The 12,595-nt window shown below is 43.5% G+C and overlaps 1 protein-coding gene across 2 annotated transcripts in view; it reads left to right on the top strand.

The window, feature by feature from the left end:
• Basp1 (brain abundant, membrane attached signal protein 1) overlaps window positions 1-11,450 on the top strand; it is a 47,670-nt gene extending 36,220 nt beyond the window's left edge. Inside the window, exon 2 of one of the 2 annotated variants that reach the window (XM_039103039.1) lies at window positions 9,859-11,450. In XM_039103039.1, the coding sequence (XP_038958967.1) occupies window positions 9,868-10,533 (666 nt within the window). In that variant the 5' untranslated portion in view covers window positions 9,859-9,867 and the 3' untranslated portion in view covers window positions 10,534-11,450. The remainder of the gene's footprint in view (window positions 1-9,858) is intronic. The other variant, NM_022300.2, reaches the window with a different exon arrangement.
• The last annotated feature ends 1,145 nt before the right edge of the window (window positions 11,451-12,595 follow it).

Below are 12,595 nucleotides of genomic sequence, written 5' to 3'. Positions count from 1 at the left end.
CCGCGGTTTCCCAGTTGAAAGCTTTTTTATCCTTCAAGGCTACTTCATTCGCTCTATGCTGAAGGAACCACACTGTCCTTCCAGGGTGCTTTTCCTTTGGTTGGTGAGCCAAGTCTCAGCTTCACAAACTTTAGTTGTTTGTTGGCTGAGGGTGAGTTATTTACCTCCTATCATCCTCAATTTTCTCATTGGAAGTGGGATTTGTAATAAGTTCTTCCTTGTAGGACAGTTAATTTGTCGAAGTACACAGAGATCAACCATTGGAATTATCTTAGGGAGAATAAGTCACACATGTAATTAATTTTGATGTTTCTACTTAATCAATAAACTTTCCTCACTCCTCTGACCTCAACTGTCATCTCATTTTTCACACTTAGGGTTTTTTTTATATATGTCGCCCCCCACCCCATATTGTATTCACTCCCTTCTGTTTACTGTCTATCAGGTTTTGCACTCATAGACTTCAAACAAAGTCCCTTCCTCACTCTGATCAATATATATATTTCTAGAATGAATTTTGATCATAAATTTCATTAGGTTCTTCTGCCCTCTGCATGCTGTGTGCCCCTCCCCCCAGAGATATGTTATAGAAGCATGAGTGTGTTCATTTGCATGTGGAGGTACATCGTTTATCCTTTTCTTTCCTCCTTCCCCCTCCCTCCCTCCCTCCCTCCCTCCCTCCCTCCCTCCCTCCGTCCCTCCCTCCCTTCTTTCCTTCCCAATAATGCCTTCAAATATGTTTTCATAATACTAGGCCCATGTTATTGTGACAAGGGAAAATATTGTCTTAAAAATGCTTTCTCTCAATTTTTACTCATGATATTTTAAAGGTTTGCCTTGGGAATTTAAGCTGGGTTGACAACTCTTAATGCCGTTCTCTCTCCATGGAGAACATTGCCATCCTTCAAGAGTAGTGATGTTAGAATCGCTGAATAAAAGCTTTGACTGAACCAGACAGTGACAAGCAGTAAGTTTAATAATGGAGATTATCACCAGGCATTGAAGAAACCTGAAATCACTGTGCTGGAACAGGTACTATACTAAGAGTCCCCCAGATACAGAGGCTGCATTGTCTTTACCTCGTTCCCTTCTTCTAGAATAAAAATTTTGACCATTTAGAGTAAAGGAACCAATCATTTATTCCAAATAGAAATTAGTAGGCCTGACAAACTATTTTAGACACTTTCTTCTATTTATACTAATTAAAAACTCCCTTTGCTTCTTTCTTCTCTGTTAACTATTTTCTTTAAGGTAAGGGGAAACTCCCTCTCAGCATGTTTCAGCGTGTGTGTGTGTGTGTGTGTGTGTGTGTGTGTGTGTGTGTGTGTGGGTGTGGGTGTGGGTGTGGGTGTGGGTGTGTGTGTGGTTTGTAAGAGAAATCCTTATTGTGTAGCCTAGATTGTTCTTGAACTTTCAATCTTCCTGCCTCAGCTGCTCCAGTGTAGGAATTATAGATGTGCATATACTACCACACCCAGTCCCAACCAGCTTTGACAAATAGCTTAGATTCTTCTATTCTGAGTGGTTATAAGTCCAACTTGTCCAGTGATAAATGTGTCAGTGGATGTAATTCATGGGCTAATTGTAACTTTATATTGCTTTCAAAAATGCCAGTAGTTGGTTTTCTGGTATCTAAAACTGCTTAGCTTTGCAGCTCTGAGTTAACAGGGCTGACAATTTCTTGTCCAAGGATGTAGTTATCATACCATAGCCATGTACGGAACTTCATCAAGAAAGGGTTGGTGCCTAGCATCCTCCCATGGCAGACATATTTTCTTCTGATTATAAAATAGAAACACAATCAGAAGATTACTTCTTGTATGTGCCACAAGATAAAGTTGAAATCAATCCAGAAATAACACTCTAGTCTCTCTGAACAGGCTGTTGGATATTCTCATTGGGTTTTACTGCAGATATGGAGTCGTCTGCCTAAAAATGTTTGCTACCAAACTTAAGAACTCTATTCTGCTGATTCGAGATAAAGTGGCTAACTAATCCAAATTTGCATTTTCAAAATAGGAGCTTTGCAGTATTTGGCAGCTTGTTATGTAAGAAGTGCTTAGATGTTATTAGTGCAAAGACACAAATAGAGATAGCCCGTGAAGTAATAGGCATACATACTAGTCTGTGGATCACACACAGGAGTTTGAAGCCATTTTCTTGTCTTCGTGCTGTTAATGTATGGTGACTAATGGATGTCAACAAGCTTTATTAAGTCACAAAGCTGTATTCACCAATGGAGTAGTATTAATATAAAGCATGCTGGTGAGAAAGAGTTGGGTACATTGTGGCAAATGTTAGTTAATGCCCTGAATTTGCCTCCTCGTGCACTCGGGCATTTTCTGAAGAGGAGCTGTGCTCCTACTGGGAATTCTGTTCTTCAGTTACTCAAATAACTGGGTAGCCTGGCGCTGTGGAAATAGGACCGAGGAAACTCTGCTAAAGTGAACATGGGGTGATTGCAAATCGTGCTCACCCACATGTCAAGCATCCAAACTTCTGAAGACATCTACATGTAAGTGCCGTCGGTTTGCACACTGCCAAGCTGAGGTCCATTGGGATGTCTCAAGTCAGTCTAAGGGCCTTCGAGGAAGCTTCATCCAGTAGCATTGTTTAGATCTTTCTCAAAGGGCTGAAGGCTTGTCAAAATCAACACAGCTCCCATTTCTCCTCCTCACTGCTTGATTTAATCCAGAGTTCTCCCATTCTCCATTGACCCTCAGGCACACCACTAAACGTGTTTTCCTTCAAAGAACAGAGAAACAACATGGACACAACAGCTCCACGAAACTCACATTTTATCAGGAAACCACATGAACAAGTTCCATGGTGGCCTACACGTGGATCAGACACCATCATAGGATGTGGGACTATGACGACTCGCTTGTTATATGATTGTATGTATGTATGTATATATGTATGTATGTATGTATGTATGTATGTATGTATGTATGTCTTTTGTTTGTAAAGCTGTGAAACTCTTATATTTGTGGTGTGTGCGTGTGTGTGTGTGTGTGTGTGTGTGAGAGAGAGAGAGAGAGAGAGAGAGAGAGAGAGAGAGCGAGCTGCTGCATGCTTTTCCTCTGGTTCTTCTGAAAATGTCTTTAGGATAAGACTGTGACGTTAGTGTCTGTAAGATAAAAATATGAGAGTGGACTGGGTGTGGAGCAGAGCATCCTCCAAAGATAGTATCAGGAGGGTTAGAGACTTGGCTTCTCCCAAAACGAGCAGCTCTTTCCCACTCTGCTCTCCCGATGGCTTTCTCCGCTGTTGACTTTCTTATGAGAGTAAAGGATCTGTGGCCTAACCATGCTTCAGGTCACCATGACTTTGCTATTCTCAAAGCAAGGCCAGTTGCTTTAAAAGTCACAACTGCTCTTCAAGATCGTTAGCCTTTACATTCCCAACAAAATCTCACAAAATGTTGTCTTTTAAAACCTTTTTAATAAGCATTTTTGTCTTAAGTAAGGTCTTCTCCATCCCAGGCTGTGAACATGCCTGATTCTAAACTCTGAGTGCTGGGATTGTCAGCATGTACCACCCAACACTGTGGGTCCTACAATAAACTTAGTCTCTACCACTTGAGTTGCCTTCTCAGTCCTAAAGTGTTGCTCTTTTCTGACTTGGTCAAATTGTAATGTGTCCTTTGATGTGACTTTTCTACTTTAGTAAATATAAAAATAGTATCTTTTCATTAAAAAGAAAATCAGTGGATAAGCATTTCTTAGATAATTCCATAATTCTTGAGTCTATTAGAGAGGCCATGGGTATTTAGAAATGAACTGAATATTTTTCCCTTAGAAAATAATTCCCCAGGCTTCTGAGCTCAGTTAAAATCAAAACAGAAGATAGTTTCTTCCAAGGTCAGAGGTATCAACTGGAGAGAATAATGTTTGTGTGTTAAGCCTTAGGCCTGTGGAAGGAAGGACGGAAGGAAGGAAGGAAGGAAGGAAGGAAGGAAGGAAGGAAGGAAGGAAAGAGAATGATCTCAGCAAACATTTGTGCTGTACTATCTTATCATTCGTTTCTTTGGAGGGATTTTTTTTCCTATTCTCTGCATAGAATTTAGGATGCCATCAAGCACCATCCGCACGCTGCTGCCCCCGGGGAAGGTCACCCTGGTTATATATGAGATTGTCCCCTGGTTCTCCAGGTTGCTTGTTCCTGGAGTCTGTGGTTAGGACCGGAAGAGCTGTGAGATGCACCAAGGAAGGGTATCTGCTGTGCTACCCAGGTGATTCTATTCACCACTGGCGGTTTCCCGGGAGGAAGTTGCTGGACGATACAATATGCTTCTATATGTGGGGAAGCTTGCAGAGTTAGCGTTCTGTGAAGCAGCTTGAGAGAACAGAAGGGCTCTATTTGCATGGATCATGTGTTCCTGAGGCTCTGCACACAATGTCTGCTCTATGGACAGTTCTGGAAGAGATGGTGGAGGATGTGGCTGTAGAATGATATTTCCTACATTCACGAGAGTCGACTTATTATTTTTTCTTTACAAGTGTATTTTATATTCAGGAAATGGATTTCTTTGTTCCTCTTAGATTATTGAAAACTGACCATATATAATATATACTATATATATATATGGTTCTCATAGGAAGTAGAGTGGGTAAAGAAAATTGTTCTTAATTTAGCTCTGTGGGTTCTGTAATTTGTTTTAAATTTCTTTGTTTCTATTAGGTTAGCAGTCACTGCCTCTTTTGAGAGAGAGACAGAGACAGAGAGACAGAGAGAGAGAGAGCTCATTAAGTGCATATATTACAGAAATTAGGACCCCAAACCTCTTCCTACTCACCTTTTCTTAACATTTCCACATAATTAAGTGAAATAACATGTTAATTTGTGGGATTTTATTAGCCACCCTTCTACTTAAGCTGGTTTTCAAAGGCTATGGCCAGCATGTAACGGAAGGGACACATGCCGTGGCAGGTCCCTTCCCTTGGCAGGAGGTGAATCCTGCTGGGCAGGACCATGGATGGTGGTAGAGGACAGTCACAAGCAGTGCAAGCAGACACAGCTGTCTCTTATAAATAACTGGAGTGCTCACTGTTGATAGTTCTGTGCCAGGGAAGCTGTTGAAACCTGCGTTTTCTGACAGTTATGACTTCATCTATGATGTGTTCAGCAAAGTCCCATTCTGACTCATAAGCTGACGCACTGTGCTAAAATATCCTTGAAATGTAGTTGAGATCCCTAAACCATTCTATTCCTTGGCAAAGATTTAGACAGGGTTTCATAAAGTTTTTAACTTTTTTTGATAGTCTATAATGACTATTTCCTTATTTCTAGTTTTTAACAAACATCAGAAATATTGATCCCATGCCAGAGACATTTCGTCACAATAATAACCCAGGTGGATGTCAATCTAGTTTTTAAGGGGGAAAGATGGTCTTAGATTAGTGATCACGGGCACTAATGTTATACTTTCATTCCCAATAGCATTTTCTATAGTGCAATAAGCATTCATGTGCCCCCTCCCATGCTAAGACTGAGCAAACTTTTAGTATCATCCCTTTACTGGTCAGGGAGTTTGAGACCCAGAAGAGAGATGCTCTGCTTAGATTCGTAATTATTTCTCAACAATTCAGTCAACTTTTAGCCAACTTCATACTGAATGCCACAAGTCTTAAAGAAAAAGTTTATAGCTAATTAATGTTTTCCCTTAAATGTTCTTTGAGATCGGCCTTTCTACCTTTATTTTCCTAGGTGGGAAAAGTAAAATTTAATTTAATTGGCTATACTGATAGACTGGCTTACTCTGAGATTGAAAATATGAGCTGAGCTTTGTTCTGGATGAGGGGGATTATGTCAGCACCAAAATCATACTGTAGTTTGTGAGACCCAGGGTGGCTTTCTGGGCTTCTGTGATAATGGTGCAGAGCTGATTGGGACCTGCTGCGTCCTGAGGACTGTACACAAAATAAGCACAACTTATGTAATTCGGACAGCTAAGGAATATATATATTCCTGGTTTCTGACAAGCTTCCTGGAGAGAAAGCAAAAGAGGCTTACAAAAACATTTCAGACTGTCTCTATGAGAGTGCCTTCATTACAAGCTCTGAACTATTTGTCACCTTTGATCTCCCAACGCTTTGAGTAAACATAAAAGATAAATATTTATGCAAATATTCATTTTCTTTTGTAGCTATAAAATTTCCCTATTGAAATTCTCAGGATCAAGAACCAACTTATCATTAAGGTTTGCTGTAGTGACAAGACAAATGACCACATTTCTCCTTATGAAATTAAAACTAGCTGTAAATATTTTTTTCCTATAAGATATACCTGCCACTCCAAGAGTCCTCGTACCTGATTTAGAGAAGGAACTGAAGCATAATTTTTAGAATATTTATTACATTTTCCAGTAGCTTTTAGGGAAAATGAACTCACTGTCCCTGAGCTATCTGGCTGGGAGGATGTTTATGTACCTTCTTTTGGGCATGATGGTGTTCAAGAAACATGGTGTTAGACGTGTCACACAGGGGGCTGGGAAGATGACTAGGTCAGTTACTTAGACCTGAACTCCATCTCAGAAGCCAGGTAAAGGCCAGGCATGGTGGTATGTTTGTAATTCCAGTACTGGGGAGAGAGGAGGCTCCTGGGACTCCGTCACCAGTCTAGCCAAATTGACAACTTCCAGGCCCAGTGACCCAAGAGACAGGGCTGAGGATTAATTGCCAAGGCTGTAGTCTAGTTCCTTTCTAGTGCTGTGATAATACAATATGACCAAGACAGCTTATAAAAGAAAACATTTCATTTGGGGCTTGTACTCCCAGAGGGTTAGAGTAAATGGCCATCATGGCAGGGAACATGGCTGTAGGCAGACATTTTCAACCAAAACAGGAGGCAGAGAAAGAGTACTAATTGGGAATGACAGGTCTCAAAAGCCTCCTGAACAGAGGTAACAGAGGTAATAATAGAGGTGAACTCTACTGTTTGACCTTATGAGCACACAGAGCTCCAGTCCATGCGTTCAGTATCTGCCCATGCTTTTCCTGGTCCCACTCATTGCTAGCAGACATCCTATGTGTGAGGAAACGCACAGGCAAGCTTAGCCCTGTGAGTGCTACTTCTGATTAGGCTTAAGTGACTTCCAAGACAGATTACCTTTTGACTAGAGATACCTGTTTTTTCCCTCACCCCACCTTCCCCATGTGTGTAGATGTATGGCACGTTCGCAAATGTGTGCACGGATGTTTGCTCATTTGTATGGCGGCACAAGGTAAATGTCCTGAGTCTTCCTGGGTTACTCTCCACTGTATTCTTCCAGGAAGGTTCTCTCAATGCCCCCCCAGAGCTGATTGATAAGGCTAGCCTAGCTATCTTGCTCAAGGCACTCCCAATCCTTATCTTCCCAGTGCTAGAATTTCGGGAACTGGGTTGTAGGTCCAATTGCAGTCCCTACAAGCAGTAAGCACCTCTAAGGTGTCAAGCCATCTCTCTAGCCCTGTATCTTAAAACAACAACAGCAACAAACGTCACTTGTTCCAACTTTCTATATTAAATAATTTCCTTCCAAAACAGATGTTATGGAAGAGAGGACTCATTCAACTCCATTCCCATGTTCCTTGGGGGCTCTCATTTCTTGAGGATCTGATAAAAGCACTTCACTAGCCAATAGAAAGAGAAGAGTAGCTACAAAGTTTTTTTCTGTAGTCTGTATCCTCTCCAGTCCTCAGCTCCAGGCCATTCCAGGAAGTCCTGCGTCAAAATCCAGGAAGGTAACATTCCTGGGCTTGAAGCTCCATTGCCAGACCAACGTCTTACTGTGTAGAGTTCTCCCTTCCTCTGCTAGGTGGAGTTTCTTGTACTAACACATTCTTTTGGGCGTCGGCCTTTGTTTTATTGGACAGCTCATGAGCTCAGCTAGTTAGTTTTCCTCTGAGTAAAAGGAGGTGGCTACTGGCACGCCATTGTACGATGCTCTGGAGAAGGTTCAATAATTTCTGTAAACTGTGTAGGATTAGGACTGTTCCTGACACCTTAGATTTTAATTTGTAATTTTAATTTACCCCTCTGGGTGCTGGGTTCACTCTTATTATCGTGGGAAATAACCAGATAACTGCTTTCCTGGTAGTCTAGTGCATTTCATAAACCCCCTCCCAGAACTCTGCTGTATATCACACAGGTAAATCAGCTGAAGCAGGGGGTGTCTGTGTTTTATTTTTTTAAATTGTCATTATTGAGACACATTCTCTTACAACTTGATTTCTTCTGTTCGATTTCTACCAAGAAAAGAATCACAGCGGGGCTTAAAACAAAGAGTAGAATGTGGCTTTAATTGTGCTTCAGGAAACCAATTTTAGTAACTTAGACTTTAGGTTTGTAAACCAACAGGACTTTAAATCTCTGGGGATTGCTATATAGGATTTCATACCGTGGGTGTCAGAACCCAGCACTCCACTCTTTTGTTCACAGCGAGACTACATTTACCCTTCCCTTCATAGGCGGTAATTTCTAGGTTGGTGTATGGGTTTCTGTTATATAGCTGGGAGAAGGATCCAAAGGTAACCTGTCAGGTTTTCTATTTCCCAGTTCCACCCAATGCATCAGAACTTAACTGGAGAATCGGAGCTGTAAGTTGTGTGTGATTATCAGCCACTGATGAAGTGTCTTAAGAATTTGATGAAGGTGTTATAAATTACAGTTTGCCTTATTAGTCAGTTTATGTTTTCATTTATTGCTTCGTGGTAAAAATGTTTTTGATTGCGGTTTCATCACATGTATTTCGTCCTACCAAAAAGACTAGTTGTCTGAAGTGGGTTAGGATTCCAAGCCATTTCTTCTTCCCGTTTAAGAGTGGAACAGCAATCCTTAGATGACATAATAAAGACCTTTCTTGAGAGTAGGAAGAGTATTTTAGTCATCTTTGTGTTTGTTTCTTTTTTTTTTTTTTTCTCCTCCAACTCTTAAAGGTAACCCAGACGGGAAATTAGCATAGAATGGTGAGAGGAATTTTGACTGAAGAATAGTAGTACTCTTTCCCACACCTGACTTTCAAACAGTGTGGGTTATTTCACTATCATGAATCATGATTACAAGAGGTGTAGTGAAGAAAAAGCTTTTTTTACCCCTCTTATCTGAATAGGTGAGAGTGAGGGGAGGAGGAATAGCTGCTTGGAGAGGCCTGCTCAGGGCCGTGCAAGAGTGAGCAGAACCAGGAGAGCTCACCGGGAGTTTCCACTCTGTCCTGTAGACCCGCCCAGTGTTTCTCTTCTCACCTGTTCCTCTGAGAGGCGGTGGAATGTGTTAGCTTTTGAAAGTTTTGCCATCTCACATTAATAGAAAACAATTAAATTTTCTGAAGGAAGCAACATGTCAGTGATTTCTCACTGGCACCCGACGCTATAAAAACGTGCTTCCAGAAAGAATGAATGAGAGATTTGTGATGTATGCTGTACAGTTCCTCCAGAAAGTAATTTATAAATCATCAGGGATTTTGTTTGTTTGTTTGTTTGTTTTAAAAATCAGCTATACTGTGGTCCTAAAATGGCTGTCCCTGCCATTTTGTGCTGCGGTGTTCAAGCCTGAATGCTTGAGATACATGAAGGTAGACAAATAAGAAACCAATACCAAACCACCTGCCCTCAATATTGGCAGCTGCAGACAGGTCATTGATCACCATTACTTGTTCTTCCTCTTGCTTGGCCTGCAGGCTTCGCAGCTGGAGCTTTATTTGTTCTTTGTTTCGAAGTGTTACTTCTAATTATGTAGACTGCCTGCGCCGTCCAGGCTGCACCCCGCTGTGCAGTCGCCCGGGGTCCTTGATGTCCTCCTCGCTCTGCAGGAATCCTCCCTCCAGTTTGCCATCTTTGACCCTAACTCTCCTTTGTCTCCGCTTGTGCTTCCTTGCAGAACTCCAAGATGGGAGGCAAGCTGAGCAAGAAGAAGAAGGGCTACAATGTGAACGACGAGAAGGCCAAGGACAAAGACAAGAAGGCTGAAGGCGCGGGCACCGAGGAGGAGGGGACCCAGAAGGAGAGCGAACCCCAGGCGGCCGCCGACGCCACCGAGGTCAAGGAGAGCGCGGAGGAGAAGCCCAAGGACGCGGCGGACGGCGAGGCCAAGGCGGAGGAAAAGGAGGCCGACAAGGCGGCGGCCAAGGAGGAGGCGCCCAAGGCCGAGCCCGAGAAGAGCGAGGGCGCCGCGGAGGAGCAGCCCGAGCCCGCGCCGGCGCCCGAGCAGGAGGCGGCCGCGCCCGGGCCCGCTGCGGGCGGCGAGGCCCCCAAGGCCGGCGAGGCGAGCGCGGAGAGCACGGGCGCGGCCGACGGCGCGCCCCAGGAGGAGGGCGAGGCCAAAAAGACTGAGGCTCCCGCCGCCGGCCCCGAAGCGAAAAGCGACGCGGCCCCGGCGGCTTCAGACTCTAAACCTAGCAGCGCGGAGCCCGCGCCCTCGTCCAAGGAGACGCCCGCGGCCTCCGAGGCGCCCAGTTCCGCGGCCAAGGCCCCCGCGCCCGCCGCGCCTGCCGCCGAGCCCCAGGCCGAGGCACCCGTCGCCAGCTCCGAGCAAAGCGTGGCCGTCAAAGAGTAACCGGGACAGCCTAGCCAGAACCGACGCCACTCGCAAACGACCTGTCTCACGCTCTCTCTGTCTCTCACTCTGTCCTCTCTCTGTCTCTCTATCCTATACTAACTTGTTTCAAATTGGAAGTGAGGATATGTATTGCCCAAGGGATTAAAAAAAATAAAAAAGAAAAGAAAAGAAAAAATAAGAGGATGTGTCCCATCAGGGGAGGGAGGGGGCGGGGAGAATCCAAATAGTATTTTTGTGGGGAAATATCTAATATACCTTCAGTCAACTTGACCAGTCAGTCCTGGATTTTAGAGATCATTGTCTGAAAGTACATCATCTGTACCTGAACCGCTGTCCCCTAGGCTCCATCCTTAAAAACCCCAGCGTCTCTCCTGCGATGCAGCTGGGGAGGGAGGCGTTTGATTCTGCCCACAGGGCCAGTGCCAAGGCAATCAGATCTTTATGAAAGCAGTATTTTCTGTGTTTCCTTATTAATTTACAGCCTTTTCTTATTTTGGTATTTTTTTAACGTTTGTGGATGAATGCCAACTTTCAGACGGAGCCCACTTAGCTTGTCCACATTGTATCTCAATGCCAACCCTACATTCTTCCTCTCCAGATATTTTTGGGAGTGACAAACATTCTCTCATCATACTTAGCCTACCTAGATTTCTCATGACGAGTTAATGCATGTCCGTGGTTGGGTGCACCTGTAGTTCTGTTTATTGGTCAGTGGAAATGAAAAATAAAAAAGTCTGCCTTCATTGCAGCTCCAGTTTCTTCCACCTGTGTCTCAGACACCAACACACCACCCATTGGAAAATGGAAAATAAAAAAAAAAAACAAAAAATAAAAAAATGTACAATGGATGCATTGAAATTATATGTAATTGTATAAATGGTGCGACAGTAATAAAGTTAAACAATTAAAAAGTAGGAAGGACTCTTGGCTTTCTTTTCGATAATTTAGGCGTTTTTCCTGAGTACAATTGAATTCAGGTAAGACATAGGATCCTCACGTGCTCTTACCTATTGTCCTTAAAAACAAAATCCCCCAAACAGTGGAATCCATGTCACTTATCCCCTAGATGAACAGGAAAAACGTCTAAGGATTCACACCCAACAATGGTGTGAACAATGATTATTAATGCTTTAAAAGAGCGAATATTTCGAATGAAATGAAATGACGACCAAGAGCTGTGTCTTTTTTTATAATTGGGTAATTTTTATTTACATTTCAAATGTTATCCCCTTTTCCAGGTTTCCTGTCCATAAACCACCTATCGCCTCCCCTCCTTCTATGAGAGTGTTCACCAACCCAAACACCCACTCCTTCCTGCCTCCCCACCCTGACATTGCCGTACACTGAGTGGGGGGGGGGGGGAGAGTCCAGCCTTGACAGGACCAAGGGCTTCTTTCATTGGTGCCCAACAAGGCCATCCTCTGCTATATATGCAGCTGGAGCCATGGGTCTGTCCATGTCTTTAGGTTGTGGTTTAGTCCCTGGGAGCTCTGGTTGGTTGGTATTGCTGTTCTTATGGGGTTGCAAACCCCTTCAGCTCCTTCAATCCATTCTCTAACTCCTCCAATGGGGACCCTATTCTCAGTTCAGTGTTTTGCTGCTAGCATTCACCTCTGTATTTGTCAGGCTCTGGCTGAGCCTCTCAGCAGACAGCTATATCAGAAGAGCTGTGTCTTGAAGGTTGGGAAGAGTTTTATAATCTTTCAGAAACATCCTATGTGTATAAATTGTGAAGCCATGCGGCTGCATCTATGCCTACCTGCCTGCAGGTGAACAGGAAGCAGAGGACCAGAATGCCATTAGTAGGTAATGGGATCGTAGCCAGAAGAAAGCTGCTAGTGGCTCCCACCTTACCCAGACCTCACTCGCTTTGGCTTCAAGGGAACATAAAGGTGTGATCTGTAAGATAAGATCCCTTTGATAGCTGAACTATTTAGACGTTTGTGCACATGCCAGGTAGCATTGTATGCCACAGGCAGATGTGCTAAGCCATCACCCCTTGATGACCCCATTACTGGAATAGTGACTGTCTCTGTGCTCAGGGTCCCACTATGCCACA

Source organism: Rattus norvegicus, chromosome 2, assembly GCF_036323735.1.
Source record: "Rattus norvegicus strain BN/NHsdMcwi chromosome 2, GRCr8, whole genome shotgun sequence".
NCBI classification, from domain to species: domain Eukaryota; kingdom Metazoa; phylum Chordata; class Mammalia; order Rodentia; family Muridae; genus Rattus; species Rattus norvegicus.
This window is presented reverse-complemented; position numbering and strand designations above follow the sequence as displayed.